Source organism: Gymnogyps californianus, chromosome 2, assembly GCF_018139145.2.
Source record: "Gymnogyps californianus isolate 813 chromosome 2, ASM1813914v2, whole genome shotgun sequence".
In the NCBI taxonomy this organism is placed as follows: Eukaryota; Metazoa; Chordata; class Aves; order Accipitriformes; family Cathartidae; genus Gymnogyps; species Gymnogyps californianus.
Window position 1 is genome coordinate 77,032,307 of NC_059472.1, and position 21,031 is coordinate 77,053,337.

Below are 21,031 nucleotides of genomic sequence, written 5' to 3' on the forward strand. Positions count from 1 at the left end.
TATCTAAGACATTCTTATTGTTCAAGATTCGACATGTTTAATATTTTAGCACACTGAAGACCACTGAAAGGACAGCATGAAGTATGTAACTGATTCCTATTGGAAAATCAAGAAAGAACCAACATAACCAGGAAAACGTGCTGAATACTCTCACAAAAAAAACCCAACACCCAAATCCCACAACCCAAAAAACTGTCCCTAGAAAAAATACCAGCAAACTTGTAAAGTAGTCTCTTTAAGCTCCTTATTTTTGCATTTCCCAGAGAAATGGGTATGAACAAAAGTTCATTTGTAGGCAAGAAGCTTAGGAGAAGAACAGGGCAAACTTCATTCAAACTACCCACCCTCTATTTAGAAGAAATAAATTCTAAAGTCAGGCCTAAACACAGCAGCTACCCACAGCAATGTGTAAGAGGCTGAAGAACTGGTAGGGCAACGTTGTACCTAAATCTCTTAGAGGCAGGAACACTTTGCAGTACCCTCACTCAACTGGTTGAAGAGGAGATACATCTGACCTTCACTGGCTAAACAAAAGACACAGCCATGTAAAGTGCTTTTGTGCAGAAGGAAAAGTGTAAAACATGCAGAAGTTAGAGGACAACAAGCGTTCATCCATAAAATAATTTTCTTTACTGTTTCTTGCTGCATTGTTATCGAATCAGTGGCAGAGGTGCATTCAAGCAACAGCATTTGATCCTGGACATCACTGTTTGCATCCAGGATTTTCATTCAGGTTTGTTGCAGGTGGTAAACACATCGTACAGACTCACACAAGGCACATAATTAAATGGCAATGGAAAATACATTGCTAGTATCCGCCAGAGAAAAGGAAAGAAACAAGACAGAGGTATAGCAGGTTTTTGTCCCCTTCCTTCCCGTTCTTTTATTTTAGTTTTTCACAAAGCACTATGTCATAATCTGAAAAATGTATAGTGCAAAACACAAACACATGTCAATTTGTTAACAAATAAATGATCTGCAGTCTTTTTTTTGCTGGGAGAGGAGGAACACTTAAAGTGAGGAATTTTCCAGTCGCGGTTTCATATGAAATACGACTGATATAAACACTTTAAGCACCAATCTAAAATACTTCACTCCTCTTGCACACTGGTGCACCTTAATCCTACCTTCCACAGGATAAGTTTGGGATGGCTAACTAGCAAACTGAGAAATAATTAAAACCAGGACCAATTTTTGGGTACTGAATAACCCAACTGACTAGAACACATTATAGTTATCAAAATAACGAACTGGATAGAATACATTATCTAGATTCTCAACAGCTCATTAAATGGATATATTGCCTTTGCTGACACGGGATAAGCAGTTAGAGGTGAAAATGTGGAATCACAGCTTCAACACTGCAGACATCTCTGCAGCAAATGACTACTCCAAAAAAGATTGATTCCTGCCCCCCGACCTCTTCAACTTTTGTACAGATTACTAGGTGAACTTGAACAGAGTCCATCTGAGTCTACCTCTCCCTACAGCAGTCCAGCATCAGAGTATGCTCCTGCAAAGACCTACAAAACAGTCACAACAGGAGATTCTTAGTGTAAGAAAGAATCCAATTTAAAGTGTTTACTCATTCTTTCCAGACCTACCGTAGCCGCATCCACATTACAAATATCATCCTTTAATTTCAAGAACTTGTGTTTTTTCAAAGTTAGAACATACTATTACCTGTATTATACAGACAAATAGGTGAGCACCGTTGAATGCAAGCCAAATATTTCTTAGCAATTACACAAGCTAGATAAAAACTAAAAAATTAGATCCCAATTTTCCCTTCCTTTACATCTTCACAGACATCCATGACTATTTATAGTAGACATTATAATTCTATCATATGACGTATTAATGTAGGTATCTGTAATGCCCATACAAGATACAAAGAAGGTAAGCCAGCCTCTTGAATTCACATATAACTAATACCAAAATACACATAGCGTTTCCTGACTGTTTTAACCTTCTATTTAATGCAAGAATACCCAGTCTCATACCACTGCAAAAATCCATTAAGCTTTCTCATCACTCATATCAAAATAACAGAAAATCCTCTAGAAGTATAAATGCCAAACCATGCAACAGCACCTCATGTGTGGTAATAGATAAGAATTTTAGAACAGATGTGCATCGCAGCCACTCTCTATCTTAAGGGTAAATTTGGGGAAGCAGAAGAGTCCAAATGGCATTTAGCAAGTAAATATGGTAGTTAGAAAGTCAGTCAACTCTGCTTTTAATTTATGGACCTGATTTATAATCTTACCTTCCCAAACCTATGTGTCTGTTTTATCTACTCATTGCATTCAGCCTTAGAACTAGACTGCAAGCTGTCAAAGGTAGTGAGAATCTGTTATTGTTATCCTTACTATTAGTCCATAGGGTGTCTGGAACAACAGGGCTTGACTTCAGATTGGGTTTCCAAGGTACCGCTGCTAGTATAATAAACAATAATAGCCACCACAACAGCTAGGAAAAAAACAACACCCTAGTTGCTGCTGAAGTGTTAGCTGATGTCAAAACACCACTTGTTGTTTTTACAAGTATGAAAATGGGTAGGCATGTAGCCATAACAGAAACTTGACTGAGTATATATTTATTTTAGAATGTAACACTTTTAGTGAATGGTACAAGCACCTACTCTGGTTATAAAAGTACTTTCATAACTTTCAATGAAGGGAATTAATTTCTAGTACAAAATAGTCAGTTTTCTTCCCTTCTCCACTCAGAAGCACACTAGTAGTGCACAAGCATAAAGAAATGGGAAACAATGGTGCTGCCTTCCTATCTGTTACCCCACAGACCCCAAAGAGAACCAAAAAGGGTTCTTACACTGACAGCCAAGCTGATTTGATGAATGGCCATCTAAACGAGTCTGGTCCTGATGGAAAAGGACACATTGCTGAATGCACTGTTCCCATAATTCATAAATACAGGGTTTCATTTCTTTCTACAGCTGTGACTTTCGGTGTCTAATACAATCGCTGTTGTTCATTGCCATGTTTTCTTCTGCTTTGCCTTGATTTATATTCTCTTCTCTACATTTTAGTTGGGGTTGCTGCCAGCCTAAACCATACTGAAAAAGAAGTTGGAATTAAGCACCAAGTATTTTTTAGCTTTGTGTGGCAAATTCTACTGTGGCCAGAGCACCTTCCTCATGATGAGATGGGCATATTCTTTGGAAACAAATAAAAGACAAATATTCAGCCAGGTGGACACAATCCTATCATGCCCTGAAAAGGAAAATTACTGTAATTTTGGGAGCCCTAATTCTCTGATTCTGAGTTTCTGCACGATTAACTTGCAACATTAACAAATATGCTAATTTCAATTTCCAGGAGATAATTTTCCAAATAGATATGCTTTTATTGTAGTACTATCTCCCCTGCAGTGATGCACCTGCAATGAATTGCCACGTGGAGGAGGGGACAAGAAGAGAAACAGTTGAAAAACAGGCACAGAATGGTGGCTACAAAATGGAAGCCTATTTGCACCTTCTGTCTGTATTCTTTAAAAGTACAAAAGCAGAGGAGAAATACAGTCTGTCAGAATTGCCAAAAAAAGATCCCAACTGATTTCATATATATCTCTCTATCTCAGACTTGGCAGAGAGACAGAATACATTTGTACACACACAGGCAAACATCCATCAGATACATCTTCTGCGCTAGAATATACCCTCTTACGACAATAAGCAGCACACTTTTTGAGATCAGTTCCTTTTCTTTGTAGAAGTGTAAATCAATACTCAGAAAGCTATTAGAATTCAGCCCACTGAATTCAACCTGTAGACTCCGGTTACAACATTTCAAGATTGAATCCAATGTAAGCAATAGGGCTACAACCCACAGTACTTTTGCTCTGTTTGGTGAAAATTTGGTGAAAGAGCAAGACAGCAATACAATCTGAATGTTCTCTCTACCACAGCACTTAACATTAAGTGTAAGACTTAATGCTACATATCCTAGCATTTTCAAACTAGACAGATTAAATGTAGCAAGAGTCGAAGGAACTATATATTCAAACCAGGTGTTCTCAAGTACTTCCCACTGGTAACTGGCTTCCCAGAAAGGGGACTTTTAAATTGTAGCTGTCCAGTTTTGTACTACAGATGACTTCTGTTATGCAGCTGCTCAGTTTGCAGTGAGGAAAACTTTGGATGCACTGTATAAGGCGCTCTGGAACAAGCCTCCTGAAATCGCTGAGAGAAAATTCAGACAACAAATGGAGCAAACCTCTTCAGCAGGGCCAAGATTTCACCCTGATCTATAAGGACATTGTTAGCCACTTTAGCTTTTACAATTTGTGCAAGTATTAGCTTAATATGAACAAAGTCTTTGTTCTAAAATATTGCAACTTCCATAATCAAGAATATTTTTAGACACTATCTCTACTGGAGTTATTCTATTAGCAGTAAAATCATATCAGAGTTTGTGCAGCGAAACAATTCAAAACTGAAAGATGACTGAGTTCTGCAGGAGGCATGTTTTATTCAGACCCACAGATATGGCAAACAATTGAAAAATGTATTTGATGAATAATCTCTTTCCTCAGGCATTCTAGTATCTCATAAATAGTGGTACTAAACAGCTACAAGGATCTTGATTAACAGAACCAACTGTTTCATTTTTTTCTAATGCCTCCAATGAATATGGTAACCTAGATAAAGTGCAAAATAGATCAAGGGACAGATAGAAAGAGAAAAAAATTATATGGATAAAAATTTCCACCTATACAAAAGTCCAACACCAGGTCCACGTACCATAAAGTCCCACTTATATATTTCAAATGCGGAATTAACTGGCAACAGTGTAATATACAAATCTTATCAAGGTGTCACCTTGTAACCTATATAAGTTTATTGCATGAACAGTTAGCAAAAAGAAGTGCAGTCCTAAGTGGTCAGCATACTGCCTTTCATACTGAATCTACTTTGGATGTTGTCCCTGTAACTCCTAAAACAGTTTTTTGTTAGCTTTGAGAAATGAAAACCTTGTAGTCCTGCAGAATATTGCTAGTATTGAGAAAACAGATGTGTGACTACTGATAATGTCTTTGTGGGGTTTTGTAACACAAAAGAAATATTTAGCGACAGAGCAGAGACAACAATTTCACCAAAGGAGATACTTTTAGGAAGGTACTGGACACATGAAAATCTAGTTTCATGTGGAAGTATCAACCTCAAATAGAGTCTTGCTAGCACAACTAAGATGTGTACCACACCTTCTACATACGTATGGTATGTACTCATTAGATGAAGCAAGATGTTAAGAAGACTCCATGAAGTCCCTTCCTAAGCAATGTTACATTTCAGAATGAAAAGTAAGTATACTTAGTCTTGATAAGCATTTCTTCAAAAAATTGACCATTTACATTAAATTACTTACATAATTGAAGTTAAAGTATCTGTATTTGCTGGTGCAACAGCATTAACAAAGCAAAGTTATGTTTTAAAATATTTGTGTGCATGTGTGTACATACACATACATTATCTTCATCTATAAAAATACATAAATATATACACACCCATAGGCACACTTGGAAAAAAATATCTATAAAATATATACTTGTTGTGGTTTAACCCCAGCCGGCAGCTAAGCACCACGCAGCCGCTTGCTCACTCCCCCCCACCCCTGGGATGGGGGAGAGAATAAGGAAAAAAAAAAACCTCGTGAGTTGAGATAAAGACAGTTTAATAGGACAGAAAGGAATGAAAAATAATTAGAATGATAATAATAATATGACAATAGTAATACTAAAAGAATTAAACTATACAAAGCAAGTGGTGCACAATGCAATTGCTCACCACTCATTGACCGATGCCCAGTTAGTTCCTGAGCAGCAATCTGTCCCTCCCAGCCAGCTCCCTCCAGTTTATATACTGGGCATGATGTCATATGGTATGGAATAGCCCTTTGGCCAGTTTGGGTCAGCTGTCCTGGCTGTGTCCCCTCCCAGCTTCTTGTGCCCCTCCAGCCTTCTTGCTGGCTGGGCACGAGAAACTGAAAAATCCTTGACTTAGTATAAACACTACTTAGCAACAACTAAAAACATCAGTGTGTTATCAACATTATTTTCCTACTAAATCCAAAACACTGCACTATACCAGCTACTAGGAAGAAAATTAACTCTGTCCTAGCTGAAACTAGGACAATACTCCACCTGTAAGCTAAAGCAAGGCAAGGAACCACCAGAATTAACTTTGTATATAAAACCTAAAGACTAGCTATTAACAACAAATATTTTCTGACACCATATGTGTGACTTTGTATTAATTATCTAAGAGTCAAAATTTCCTCCAACACATAGGCCCCATGTTATGAGGGAGAGAAATAATCAGTTCTTCTTGAATGTGAGAAGTAAATGCTGTCTTTGGAAAACTCCTACTACTGAGCAACAGAAAGAGCACAAGCTGAAAAGGATTTCACTGTTTAAGCTAGGAATAAAATATTACTACAGGTGTAGCAAAAGCCCATTAGTGTTATACCAGGCAACTCATCATTGTTGTTACATCAGGCAACCCATTGCTGTTTAACTTCCAGTTGCTTTTCAGATAACAGATGATCACATAAACCATATACTGAATACAGATTTTTGAAAACGTTGCAAATGTGAAAAAAGTGGAATACCTCCAAAAAGTGCCATCAGGTCATTCTCAAAAGCAATAACTGAACACAGGAATACTGTCTGCCAGATCTCATTTATCCTCTGAGGAAGAGTTCTACTTCTCTTATATATTTTTTTTTTCCTTTTTTTTGGTAAAAATTACTTAGGAATCATTACAACATGAAATGGAAGACAAGCAGTCCTGCAGAGTGGAGAACAAGACTCCTGAATATTTAATTAAAAGACAGAATTTTAAAAATACCATGAAAGATCATAAAAGCTGTCGATACCTTTTCCCTGTCTGTGGCTGTTGTAATAGCCTCAACAAAATACAGGAACTAAAAGAAAACAACAGGAAATCCTGGAGTGCAAAGGAAAGGTTGGAGAAAGAGAGACAGAAGGGAGCACTAGCAAGTCTGAGTGAAAACAGAGCCTGTATGAAGAAATACAGTCAAGAAGAAATCAAAGAAGGGCTTAAGGGCTTATAGGCAACACATGACCTACACAGCTGAGATTATTTGATCACTTGGTTTTCAAGATGTTAAGGAGGTTCACATTGTAACAATTACCTTTGGATAAATAAAGCATTCCTAGTGCACCCACAACTATCTGTATCCCTGGTCCTTCAGCTCGAAGAAATATCTGAGCATAGTGGATGAGTTTCCAAGCTATTTCATTTCTGAAACACGCGCTACTAATAACTAACATGACAAACAATCTAGATTATGACAAAGGCAAGGCAGCAGGTTGTTGGCAAGAGCAGGTTCAAAATATTCTCACACATCCACATCAGGTGGAAAGCGCTGAGAGATGTTAATATCAAATACAATTTTCTGTTTAGAAGGCATTTGAGATATGTAGAAATTCAATATATAGTCATCACCGTCAAAAGTTACATGCATATCAGTTCTGGTGACCCATAACTTCAAAAAAATTCTGTCTGATAATTCTATTAGTTCTAGGAGGGATAGAAAAGGCATCATCTCTTCCATCATAAGATGGAGTGATGCAACAACCTTCCTCATTCGTTTTCAGTTAGAAACTGGAAATACTCAGTAAACTTCAGACCACAATCTGAAGTCTGGATCTAGATCTATAGCACAACACATTTCTTCAAGCATACTTTTCAGTCTAAATGAGATTCGAACATTTAAGAACAAGCAAAAATACCAAATTACACAGCGAAGGAAAGCAGCTACTAAGTCACATGGGTGACCTTTTATGGAACAAACTCAATTCCATCAACAGAACATATTCATGAGCAATTAATATGATTTTCGAAATAGAAATTTCAGAAGAGATTATTGTTTTGTTCTCTGGTGTTCTAGTACTTGCAGAAAACTATAGTCTTTTTTCAGTTGAGCCCCCTTTTTGGCAGGTGTTTTACTGACCTTTTTTTTCTCTAGAGCTGAAGGGAACAAAAGGCCCCTGTGAGGAAGGCAGGCAGGGTTCACTTCTTTCATTTGCCAGCAGTTAGGAGATGAACATGAGGACAAGGAGGTGGAGAACAGCAAGTGGATCAGCTTCTTGGCATTGTAAGAGTACCTCCCTTTACTAGAAAATAGCTATCTTTCCATTGTTTTTCTAATAGCCCTCTGATGTCTGAGCCTGTCTAACAAAGAGCCCAAGATGTCCATACTGTGCATGAAAAGTGGAAAAGGACCAGGCAGCAACCATGAGGAAAGCAACTGGTAGGGAAAATGTTTGGATGAGAGAAGAAAGTAGTGGGTGAAAAGAGTGAAACATATTTGAGGTAAGTGGAAGAACCTGACTATTTACTTTCAGAAGGATAGAAGGAGTTACAGTTATGCACTTACTGAGAAAACAAATTTATGTAAACCTTAAACAAGTTGGATGATCTTATTTTTGAGATCAGGCATCTTTTTGCAACTACTGATAGGTAACATTATAAAAATGCTCCATCCTCATTTTATGCTTCAGAGAATACTGAAAGGGTGAAAAAAGGAAAAGGAAGCAAGATTCAGGGTTGAGGATGATAAAGCTAAATAATTGGAAGACGCGAAATTAAGTTTTCAAAATATGCTAGAATCACAAGATTTCCTGCAAGAAACTAGTTAACAATAAAAAAGTTGAAGGAAAATATAAAGTATCCAAGATTTTTAGACCAGCTATTTTGACACATCTTTTTCAGCGTCTAGTGCTGAATTTAATTGGTTATGTCATCCATACTATTAGACTACCAGAAGACTGAAATGTATGCTGTATCTTCTCCTTATCAGTAGTTCGCAAAAAATTGAAAATTTTAGTATCAGTCTTCATGTCAGCAGCCACTTCTTTTAAACAGAGCCACTGCTACTTATTGTCCACGGTTTTCTACTCAGAAATGAAGTTACATTTTGCAAGGTGGAGCATTGAAATTATTCTTATATCCTTTTAAGTTAATTTTACAGGGAAATGAAAGAAGGGAGTTCCACTTAAAAACTGATGTTGTGATATAACTTCAAACGTAACAAATACTCTGTCAACGTTTATTTTGTAATTACAGGGAACTCAATTTGTCAGAGTGGATTAAAAGCTCTCTCTAAGAATAGAAGAAACCACTTGATCAGCTATCAACAGACATCAAATTCCACTGTTACCCATATGCAGAAGTCAATAACACCTTTTAATGTAGCATATTTTCTGCAAAGGCCCCAGGCTTGTGTCAAATGCACCAGGAGAGGGAACATACTTCCCTGGGTAGACTAACTCCAGCTGTTAATTAACCTCTAGGAGAAGTGCCTGCCTTTAGCTTTCAGCTGTTTGTTTCTCTTATTTCTTCCTTTATTCCATTTATCACTTCTGCCCCTATAAAAGTTAGAACTATACCTTAATAGACAGTATTCTCCCAGCATACAAACATTCAGGGTTTTTAAGCAAACCACTTCTCTACCTTCTTTTTGAAAACTGCATTAACTAAGCCCTGATGGTGCCTTTATAAGGACTGCACCTCCAACCTCCAAAATTAACTCTTCTCTGTTCCCTTTACCAAATTCTCAGCTTTTCCTTAAAGACATTCAAACTTAAAAATATGGACACAAAAGTTGTACATAGTATTGTAGCATCAGTCTCATCAATTCTGTACCGATAGTCAAAATTATTTCTTCATGTCCTTTTGTACATTAAATTGAAAATTAAGTCATCTTAGCCATGCCGTGTTAAAATGCTTTTTCACCAGGATTAGTAGGTAACTTTCCAAGTCAGTGTTTTCCATGATATTACTCCCCATTCCATAGATTTGCCCAGCATTTGGCTTAACTAAAACACACTTCCTTTAGAATAGATTCAGCTTTTCAAGTGATCTAACTCAGTCTTTAGGACTGGTCTGACTCATTACCATTCTACCAATCCCTTGCAGGTTGTTGTTTTTTTTTCCCATAAGCAAGGTTATATTTACTTCAGTATCACTGATGAAAATAATCAAAAGGCAGAGTTGAAACCCCGTGAAAATTCACTGAAAACTCCTCAGTTTGATGTTTCGCTATTAATGACTGCTTTTTGCCAGCTACAATTTCTTAATTAAATTAGCTTTCAGATGTGCGTTATAAGTACTGTATATTGTTGATCTCTTAAATCTTAATAGGAGCAATGTAACATTTTGCCCAATATCCTTCAAAATGGCTAACACCAGCTGCTTCAGAGAAAGGTTTAAGCAACCATAAAAATTAGTGATGCATCAACCTGCTTCCACTCCAACACTTTCAGTGGCTAACTTATCCAAGAAGCTCAAAGACATATAAGCTTTAATAGCACTTCTGTTACTATAGCTGTTCATATTATATATACACTAATAACCACTCTTTGGCTTTTTTAAACATAGTACCACAATCTTAGTCTCCATAACATTTTATGGCAATGAATTTCCAATGTTATGTATCACTATGTGAAAAATACAATTTTATCCATTTTGAATTTTCCACAGTTTAGTTTCACTATATCTCAGGTTCCAACTGTACTTTACTGCCAGAAGAGATTAGATCCAAAGTTGGTATCTCCCAAACATTTCTAAGACATAGAATGCTACAAAATTAATTAATTTGGCTCTTCAGCAAGATATCTGAATATCTTAATTCTGCAGTATTGGTCCCTTAACGATCCAATGAGCCCACTCTCTAGCCTATTGCCTGCTTTTGCATGTGCTCAGAATATTTTGTTATTTATCCATGGTTAGCTAGTCACCCCTTAGACTTGCTCTTAGCTCTCCTGATTATTTTTGTACATATACTGCCTGCTGTAGTTTATGATAATTTTATTGGACTCCATAGAGTTGGTTTCTCCATTTTCTCAAGGCTATTTGGCTCCAATGATCTTGTCATGCAGTCATTGCAAGCTCAGTCTAACCTTTTTTCTGCATGCTCTGTATACGTCTACAAAACAGTAACCATCAATCGTGTGCCCCAGCTGTGTAGAAATTAATTATGCACGTCTGTATTACAATATATGCATATATTATGCCTGCACACATAGGCATTCACTGACTTAAAAAGAAAATGTTAACTGTTCTCACCAAAAGGTGAGTTTTATTCCAAGTTTTTTTCTTTGGAATAAAACTAAAAATTATGAGTAAATCTTCCACAAAGAAAACTTAAATCACTAGAAATTACACAGTGTGCTTTGTACCTTTAAAGTTACCAATATTAAAATTGTTGCAATTAATTTGATTAATGGACTGCTACTTACCTCTAATATTTGCATTTAGAAAGGGTCAAATAATTCTGAGTTTATTTTATTTTATTGTGGTGTGTTAACCCTGGCCAGCAGCTAAGCACCACACAGCTGCTTGCTCACGCTCCCCCTCCTCCAGCAGGATGGGGAAGAGAATAGGAAGAGAGAAAGTGAGAAAACTTGTGGGTCAAGATAAAGACAGTTTAAGAACTGAAGGAAAAAGAAAGAAAAAAAAAAAACAAACAAGCCAACAAAAAAGCAACCAATGCAAAGGTAATCACTCACCACCTCCCACAAGCAGACTGATGCTCAGCCAGTCTGGTAACAATGGCGACCTCCTCCAAAAACCCTCTCCTCAGTTTTTATTGCTGCACATGACACTATATGGCATTGAATAACTCTCTGGTCAATTTGGCTCAGCTGTCCAGGTTATGTCCCCTCCTAGCTTCTTGCTCACCCTCAGCCTACTCACTGCAGGGAATGGGGGCAGAATGGGAAAAAGAGAAAGCCTTGACACTGCAAGTACTGCTCAGCAATAGCCAAAACATTGGTGTGTTATCAACACTGGTTTAGTCACAAATCCAAAACACAGCACCATAAGGGCTATTATCAAAAAAATTAACTCCATTCCAGGCAGACCCAGTACAATAAGACACTGTAAAACATAACAAGAAATCATCAAAGCTCCGACTTCAGTGAGATACTGACATATTTTGCTGAAGTGATGTCTCTTGCCTGACTTTGGCATTGGTCATCAGCCTAAATCATGTACTGACTTTTTGCATTTTCATTTAAGAAGGGACATGCACACCACTCCACTATACCTCCTGGTCTGGGAGACAAGAGACAACATTTTGGTTTCTGCACAATCCTGACGCCTCAAGGGCGCAGTACCAGTAAAGGATAACCTTTGGATATTGGACCTAAAGAACAACCTAACTCCTGCTTGTGCTCAGATCCATGCTTTGTCAAAGCAGCTCTCTAGTCCAAATTCTTTTACAAATCAAATAGCAGCATCCTGTGATCTTCTCAATAACCCAGCTGTTTACTCTAGGGGGTTTTGAAAATTCATTTGACTACTTTGACAACAGAAAGTTTCACTGCCTTTGAATCTGCTTTCAAAGACAAAATTATACAGGTCAAGCTATTGCCGATGGAGTATTCTGGTTAGCTTTGACAATGATGGATACCTTTCATGACCGTTTCCCAGATCCCTTATGCCTACACTTCACAACTGTCCTTAATGATGAATGACAGTCATCTGCAATGAATGACAATTTTCCAGTACTCTCATCCCCAAAGAAATGGCATTATCATCACATTTTCCTGCTATAATTTATCAGACTGAAAAATACACAGTCTCTGATTACTAGATTCTTTATTAACGTAATAACTTGAACAAATACTAAGTTACGCGTTTTGAAATGCAGATGGTAAAAGGTATCAAGTTAGGTACAGTATACTCTGTTTTCATTACTTCAGGAACTGTGAATCTTACTCTTTAATGAAAATGCAACGTGGAGAAGACAGACGGTTTTGATTTGAAATTGGTTCGGATATTCTAGCTGAGCCTTGAAGAAATACACAACTGATTGTTATAAAATAAAGGGATATTCAAAGCTGTATTTTAAATGGAAGTCTTGTTCTCACCACTCACAGGAGTGGATATTTTATTTGCTTCATGAGGGTTTTTTGCTATATGGTTGCATCTTCACTGATTCAACAAGGACTGAAATAGTCCCGCAAAAAGACCCTCTAGAAAAAGTCATCCAGTCAAGTTTGCGCTTTGGGAGAAAAGGTCTCATTTTAGGCCACAATTCTTGGCACTGATTACTAATTACTGGCAGATCCAATTGACTTTATCTTAACAAATAACACAAGCTTGGTTCAAAATTATTATTTCCATTACTGTGACAATGAAGGTCCTCAGTCACAGACCAGGATCTCTGTGCCTGTGTTCTATAGAAACAAAACAAAAAGGACTGCATATAGAACAAAATGTTTGACATCTAACCAAAGAATACTATGATCTAGATATAAATCATCAAATAGAAAGAAACATGGTAAGTATAGAAGCATGAGAATCCCAGGAACAATTATGAGCTTGGTGGGCACTGTCATTAGAGAACCTGAGTCTTGCATGTTGCAAGGTATCACATTAGTGACTTCTAAGAAGAGCTTTTAAGGAGAACAAGCTTCCTAAGGTTTCAGAAATGTTAACGAGGACCTCCTCCCAGGCTTGCAGGGCAGGAAAATAGGAAGCACAAAGGAACTTGTTTTAAAAACAAACATGTAAAGAACCTGAAATAACATGCCACTTGAGAGGACAAATGATCTTCTACTATGGGGGGCAACAGCTTTTGTTTATTTTTTTTATTTGCACATGGATGGAGATGAATACACCTTTCTAATAGCTTACAGATTTATATCTGTGGCATATCTCAGCAATATTTATCCGTTGTCAGTATGAGTCAAAGAGGGTAATTAGTTGCCAGGGACTGGTAGGAAGCAGTACGTTAATGCTGATGCAGTGAAAGAATGCTTGTGTGCATGTGTACACATAGTTGAAGGGTGGGAAGACAACGGTGAAGTGATACAGAGGTGAACCACAGTAGACATATAAAAACCTACTACCCAAGGCAGATCACGTCACACGCACAAAAAAGGAATTACCAGATGGTAGCAGGCAGTATTCTCCATTTGCTTGTGCTTTCCTCAACTTTGGGAACTTTGTGCATGTTTATCTTTGCATTTGTGACCTTTATAAATCTGCCTGCTTCAGAAGGTACCTGATTTTCTACTTACAGGCTGATTCAGCACCATTTGTATGGTCCAGGTGTGCTGCCCGTGGAACATAGGGCACCTTCTCTGAGTCCTGCAGTAGCTTCAGAAATACCTTTCATGAAACAGGAAAAAAATAATTTAGAATCCATTTTCTAAAAACTACTTGTTACATATATATGTATCCCAAACAATCCAGATTGTCAGATATTATTAGCCACCCTGCTGGAATATGACTATAAAACTAGTCAAGCTCTGCAGTGGAGGAATCTTGGAGATAAGAGGATAGGAATAAATGCAAATAGATGCAAAAGCACCTATGCAAAGCACTATTGGCCCATGCACACTACTATCTGCAAAGATTTTTCAATAGACTGGCTGCCCTTAATTGACATTTTATGCTCCTAAGCTCTGGTATATGTTGGAACTCAGTTACTGCAGTTTTTACTGAGGGCATATTGACAGCTTCAAGTCTCTTCTGATATTCTAGCTAGAAATCTGTGGGCACAACTGGAACTGCTACCAAAGAGTTCTAGTTGTACCAGTACAACTAAATTTAATGTACAAAATCCTACAGAATCGAAAATGCACAGAGCTCTGGAAAGTGTCCACAGATTTATGCAAGCATGTGGGCAATAATGCTATTGAAAGACATTTAAAGGACAATGCAATCATCAGGCACAGTCGACATAACAAAGTCCTGTCTAACTAATACTATGGAGAGGACTGGGCAACAATGTGTGTTTTGTAGCAAAATTGTTAGTATGCATACCCCAAACTGGGAGAAGATGATAGGATCCTTTTACCTAAAATCACCATGGGAAAACCTGAAATGATTTTTTTATAAAAGTAACAATCTAAAAACCTGCGCTAGAGTAAAATTGTAAGGGTTGAATCTTCCTAAGCAGGGGGACACAGCAGAAGGGAGTTAAAGATAACATTTAAAAAAAATCAGCAGAATTCACTAACTTTATAATTATGAGATCTGTTTAAATGGTGTATACATTTTGCCAAATAGATTTGTGTTCGACCTACTACTTCTTGCTTAATCCTGTTTCACAGTTCTGTCCACATAAAGTCCTTTGAATTTCATAGAGATGTATTTCATTTATCAGTCTCTCAGCCTTGCAGAAGCTTGGAACAGCTTTCATAGTGAGTCGGTTACTAACATTCACCCCACTTCTTGTAACCTCAAATGAAAAATAAAATTAATATTTTCTTATCTTAACCTGAACTGCAATTTAAACAGTGATCTAGGAACTTCAGATAAAAAGAAAGAAAAGAAAAATTAACAGAAAATACAGCTACAATGAGCATCTCTAATTGAACAGCAAAAGTACAACCAATCTTTGCTTTCTCTTGATGAAAGCCTTCTCTTGCTTCTCTTCTCTGTTTGGGTTGAGCTGCAAGACTTAGATTATAACCAGTGCGACTTTCAGAAATCATTAAGAAACCATTTATTTCTTTCCCACGAAAGAACCTGATATCAGCTATAACAGAAAATTCCTTGTTTCCAAGGAGCTCATACGATAGACAATAAAAACCAGTCAATCTGAAGTACTTTATAGTTGTGGAAAGATATTTCTTGACTTGCTAAGGTCTGACTGTTACATAAACCATATTTTGCTTAGTCAATATAATTGCCATTTAACAGTGGTTATTGATTGCATTTGTTACTTGCCAACTTTCAGGCAACACTTTTGGCCATTAACAACTGCAAGGCCAGAAGAAATTAATACCTCCTGACATTTCTATGTTAGCCCCTGGAGGGAGATCCTGACTGCCCAAAGCCACATTCTAATTTGTTGCCTTGGACCTGCTTGCTGATGGCTCCTCTGCACACCAATTCTGACAAGCAAATCAAACTAAATTGAACCAACTAAAACTACAAAGGAACTGCTGCTCTCTGGCTAGGACAAAGGCTACACTACAAAATGTTGCCTGCATATACTCAGTTCAGCGTCAAAATTCCTGCTGGGGTTGCAGACAGACATTTTCTTCTTTAATCACATTACGTCATTTGAAGAGAGGATGTAACCATGCCTTAAAAAAGAAACAAAACCACCAAACACTTTTCTAATACATACTGTGTCTACTGTAGCTTCACTGACACAGCTATCTGATACAGCTATAAAGGCAGAAGGCCACCTGCATTGCCCAGTCCTCCCCATAGTATCCAGGCAGCCCACACACATCCCATTAAGAATGGGAATCATGAGGGACCTTATTGTACAGAAGAAATGAAAATTTATCTAATGTTGCACAGGATATTGTGGACAGAAGTAGTATTAGCCTAACAATGTTATTAGCAGAGTAAGTACCCTCCAAAACACACAGATCTGGAAAAGCCAGGATTAGACGCCATGACAGAGAGACAACGTGTTCTTGCCATACCTAAGAGACTGGATAAATTCAACAAGAGAAGGTGTCTTCTAGACCTCAGCAGAGCATCCATTTCCCTACATGCCTTAGCAATTCCTGCTTAAATTCTGCTTTGGCTAGCAAGTCCATATCTGACCAAGAACTTGTCCAGATGGCTGTCTGTAGGGGAACCTGGGGAAATAAGACATTTCCTGCACCCCCTCTAAGCTGTACTAGGCAGCTACTCCCTGATTTCTTCCTGATTCCTTCTTTGGGACAGTATCATAAAAACAAGCCTGATTCACTGATACAGTGGCACAGTATCCTTGACACCTCACTGCAGAGCATGGGGACCCTGTCACAGCTTAGCTATCATTCCTAAAACACATCTTCACCTGAAAGGAAAAAGTGCAGAAAACCAAAGTGGATGAAAGAAAAAGAAAGCGAAGAGGGTAAAAAAAAAAACCCAACCAACAGCTACAGACAGTCCTTCATCATCTAAAACCCCTGACTGATATTTTAGCAACATTTCTGGGCCCTACTACATTTTCTATTCACATTGTTTTTATATTTTCTTCCAGGCAGTCAATGCTCAGTATAGCCTTCTGTAGCTACAGGCGTGTTTCACTAAGCAGAATGATGCAGAAGCAGTCTTAAAGCCATTCACTGTGCATGACTGTTGACTGAGGAACTTTTGCAAGCAGGTCAATGGTTATCTGCTAAACAGGAACACTTCTGACTGTCAAACTTAGATACCACAGATGGAGACAGACACTTGGCACAGCTCAAAGCCACAGGAAGAAACTCTGTATGCTTTTGAGGAAGGTGCTTAAAATAGGTAAGGAGTAGCACGGCTCACTTCCACCACTTGCCCCAGTGAGCTTGCTCCACGCCAGGCACTGAAGGACCACCTCGGCTGCTCTTGGGGATGGAGAGAGCAGGTAGTTGTGCTGGCTGTTGAGAAGGACTGCCCTACATGCAAGCAGCAGCCACTGCCCTGGCTGCTTCTTTCAAACCACCAGATTGTCAGTAGGTATAGGAAGTGCTTTTTCCCTCTAGGAAAAAGGTCTGGCCAGATGGCAATACTACAGTGAAATAGATTAATATGATTATGCCATTGCTAGATGTTGTTAGAGCACTCTCAACAAAAATGAATCTCATTAGAAGCTACATAGTGTTTTAAGGCTAAAATATTTCAAGTAGGTATATGGCTTTCCCTGGAAAGTTTTGGGGTAAACTCTCTGGTCATTTCAAGGAAGAGAATTTAAAGTAGTACTCCATTAACAGGTATTTTGACACTTCTTATTTTGCAAAGATGTTTCAATGGTTTTGTTCTCTCCTCAAAGCAAAGCAAGAAAGCAATAAGCTTTGAAACCTCCAGAGCTGCCAGAAAGTGAAACATCATCCTCCAGAGACCTCTCAGTATACACTTAATTTACTTAACCACCCTTCTATCCTCCTTTTGGTTCTGCTAACACTCTTTGGATTACAAGCATTATAAAAGTACACAAATACAAATGGTTGGAAAAGATACTTAAAACCTAAAATGAAGCAAATATAATAGTAGTGAGATTTGAAAGTGTCAGGAACTGGTTTTGTTAGAACTTCAAGATTCCTCTGAAGTATGAATGGAAGCCTGGTTTCCCTTGAAGAGTAAGATTTTTAGAGAGTGTGAGTGTCCCTCAGACTGGAAAAGAATAATGGCGAGTGTATGAGAGAAAAAAAGAAAGGATAAAATGAAAATTATAAAACATTTCTTCCTTTAAAGTCAGAATTCTTTGTTTCTAGATTGAATTGTTTGAATAGACTAAATAGCGCTATTATGTGCTATCCATTTAGTTGCCAATGCAAAGAGGTTTTCGATAAGAAAAATGGAGAATTGAGGTTGTAACGATGAGTAATGATGAGATGCAGAGATGACAGAAATCACCCCAAATTAATGCATTAAGTCTTCAAGCTGAAGAATGATACATCAATATCTAATACCACCTTTAAAGCTTTTTTTATAACCTCCCTTACAGAAAACAACCAAAAGCAAGCTCTCAACTGAATAACAAATGCAGCACACTGAGAAAGCTTCCTCATATTCCATGACAACTTCACATTTACTTTACAGATGCCAGTTCTGGAAAGTCCTATGATATCCCCCAGGGACATAATCAAAAAAGGTTCTCAATATATACATTACCTCAGAATCTATAAAGTTTGGCAGTGAACAGTATTCTTTCTTATAGCATGTTAATCACCCTACATAATTTGAAAGAAAATAACAATTTTTCAATAAGCTTTTTCAATAAGCTTTTGACTTGCCTCATAGAATTGTATAGCAGGAATGTAATTTATTTTACAGCATTATGTAAAATGTTTATTAAACTTGTATGATTTATTCCCCCCCCATGCCATAGCAAATGCTTGCCACACTAGCTTTATGTACTGTGGTCATTTATAAGAGAAACACTGAAGAGACGAGCTTTTTTTATTTCTTTATAAATAACTCAGTTGTATAGAGCTTAACGTCAAAGGAAACCACATACTTGCTGGTAGATCATTCTTTGGAATGCAGTTTAAAAACAAATGTGCAAACCCTGATCCTTTATGCTTGTGCAGCGTCCTAAAAACCTATGTAGCAAATCAATATAGTCCTAAAGATGTCTCCCAGTGGACAACTTCAGGATACAGCAGCTCCATGTGGTGGCGTATTGGTTCAATAAATTTCATGAACAATTGTCATTTTAGGTTTACTTGCATTATTGGGGTTCTATTTATATTTTTTGCACAGATTATATAAGATGAACCATTCTGAACTTGCAAAACAAACCCAGAACTGCTGATACAGTTCCAAATATCTGACCCCGTTAATTCCTATATGTACAGCTGATGCAGCAAAAATACAATGTGTAAGTGATGTCTGACAGGCCTTAAAGTGTATCATCTTCATAAAACCAGGAAAGATGGACTTCTTCCCTGGGGGATCTTGTGTTCCAGCTCACCACAGTACTACATTGTATCATCTCATACATTTCCAGGGAACAAAGGGAGAAGGGATACACCCCTTTTCTATACTAAAGTATTTATTGCTATATATTAAAAAATATCACTCTACAGGAATCTGCATTTCATTATTTTTGTGTTGTGGGGTTTGTGGTTTTTTTAAGTATATTAAATTTTCTGTCAGAAAACAGTCCAACCTTGTCTGTCTTTAACACTACAGGTAATCACTGGAGAAATCAGTTTCACAAAGTGATACTGAATGAATCGTGCCATCAAATAAAAATAGATGTGTCTTATGCATAAAAAAAAAATACTGACATTAGTCTCCTATCATCACTTGAAGAAGTGGAAAAAATTATATTTCAAAAGGTTCTATAATACAGAACTTGAACAGTGGTGGTTTAGGGAATCTTGATATTTAGAAGTTATAGTCAGGATAAAAACAGTCCAAGGAAAATAACTTCTCACTGATATGGCTATTTACACAACTAAATTTGGAAGTGATGAAGAAGCATAACAGAGTCTCTTTCTCTGGTCCGTTTGGTGCATATATATATACACACACACATATATAGTGTGTGTATATAGTACTTAGAGATTTCACCACACAGTTTTGCTAAGTCCTAAGCTTTAGAACTTGTAAGTCAGAGAGTATTCTCAGCAATTTTTTTTCTGTCCCAAGAGCTACGTGAACTCAACCGCCAGCCTTGCAAGTTCAAAGCTCTTTCCAGTGCTAGAGATTCAGGACAACAACAGTGGTTCTCATTAAATCAATGATACATTAAGTTTTCCTTAAGTAAATGCAGAAACAAGCATTTAAGACTTACACAGTTCCTCAGTCTTCACATCGGATTCTTGAAATAAGAAATAACTTGTAGTAGAGTAGGTGCTGAAATCTACAGTACAGCAAAACTATACATTTTGCCTGAGGTTTTTTTGGTGGGTTTTTTTAGAAAACTGTTATGCAATATGAAAGATACAGTCAAGAGTAGCTGGAAGCTAATACAGGATTCTCTAACCAAGAAAAAGCCATTACACAGAAAAACTAAAAGTACCTCTTCCAAGGTGGTGTCAGAAATGCCGTAGCCAGTCACATGTAGATGATGAAGGCTTTGATCTAAAGCCTGAAAAAGACCTTTAAAAGATGTCTTATCTGCCCCTTCTGGAATCACATATGTCAGCTCAGTCCCACTGTTCTCTTTCAAGAAGGCTTCTGGGATGTGGGTCTGTACCAGAGATGTGACCTGAACCATATGCTTAGGATCCTGGATTTCAAATACAGAGGGCTATATGGAAAGAAAGATAATCATGCACAAAAAATTAAATGTTACCAGAAGTGTGGGACTTGACAGTAGAATTCATACAGGAAAATTTCCACTGATGAAACTGCATCAAACGTGGGACAGAGGGACTACTTTCCAGGAATAAAGAACAGTGAGACAAAGCCCTTTTCAGCTAAATATTGAAATTCATAATTTTCAAAGATGTCATTGTGTTCTTCTAAATAATAATAATAGTAGTAATCATAATAATACCACCCACCCAAAACAACCAATAAAGCTGATAAAAACATGTTTTGCTGGCTCTCTAATAATCTATGTCACATACTAGTTCCTGGCAGGGA

The 21,031-nt window shown here is 37.5% G+C and overlaps 1 protein-coding gene across 1 annotated transcript in view; it reads right to left on the minus strand.

Annotated features, from left to right (window-relative positions):
* ABCA13 (ATP binding cassette subfamily A member 13) overlaps positions 1–21,031 on the minus strand; it is a 207,502-nt gene that overhangs the window by 84,060 nt on the left and 102,411 nt on the right. The window contains exons 34-35 of the mRNA XM_050892372.1: positions 20,463–20,693; positions 14,080–14,170 (exon numbers count right to left, since the gene is read on the minus strand). Of these exons, the coding sequence (XP_050748329.1) occupies positions 14,080–14,170; positions 20,463–20,693 (322 nt within the window). The remainder of the gene's footprint in view (positions 1–14,079; positions 14,171–20,462; positions 20,694–21,031) is intronic.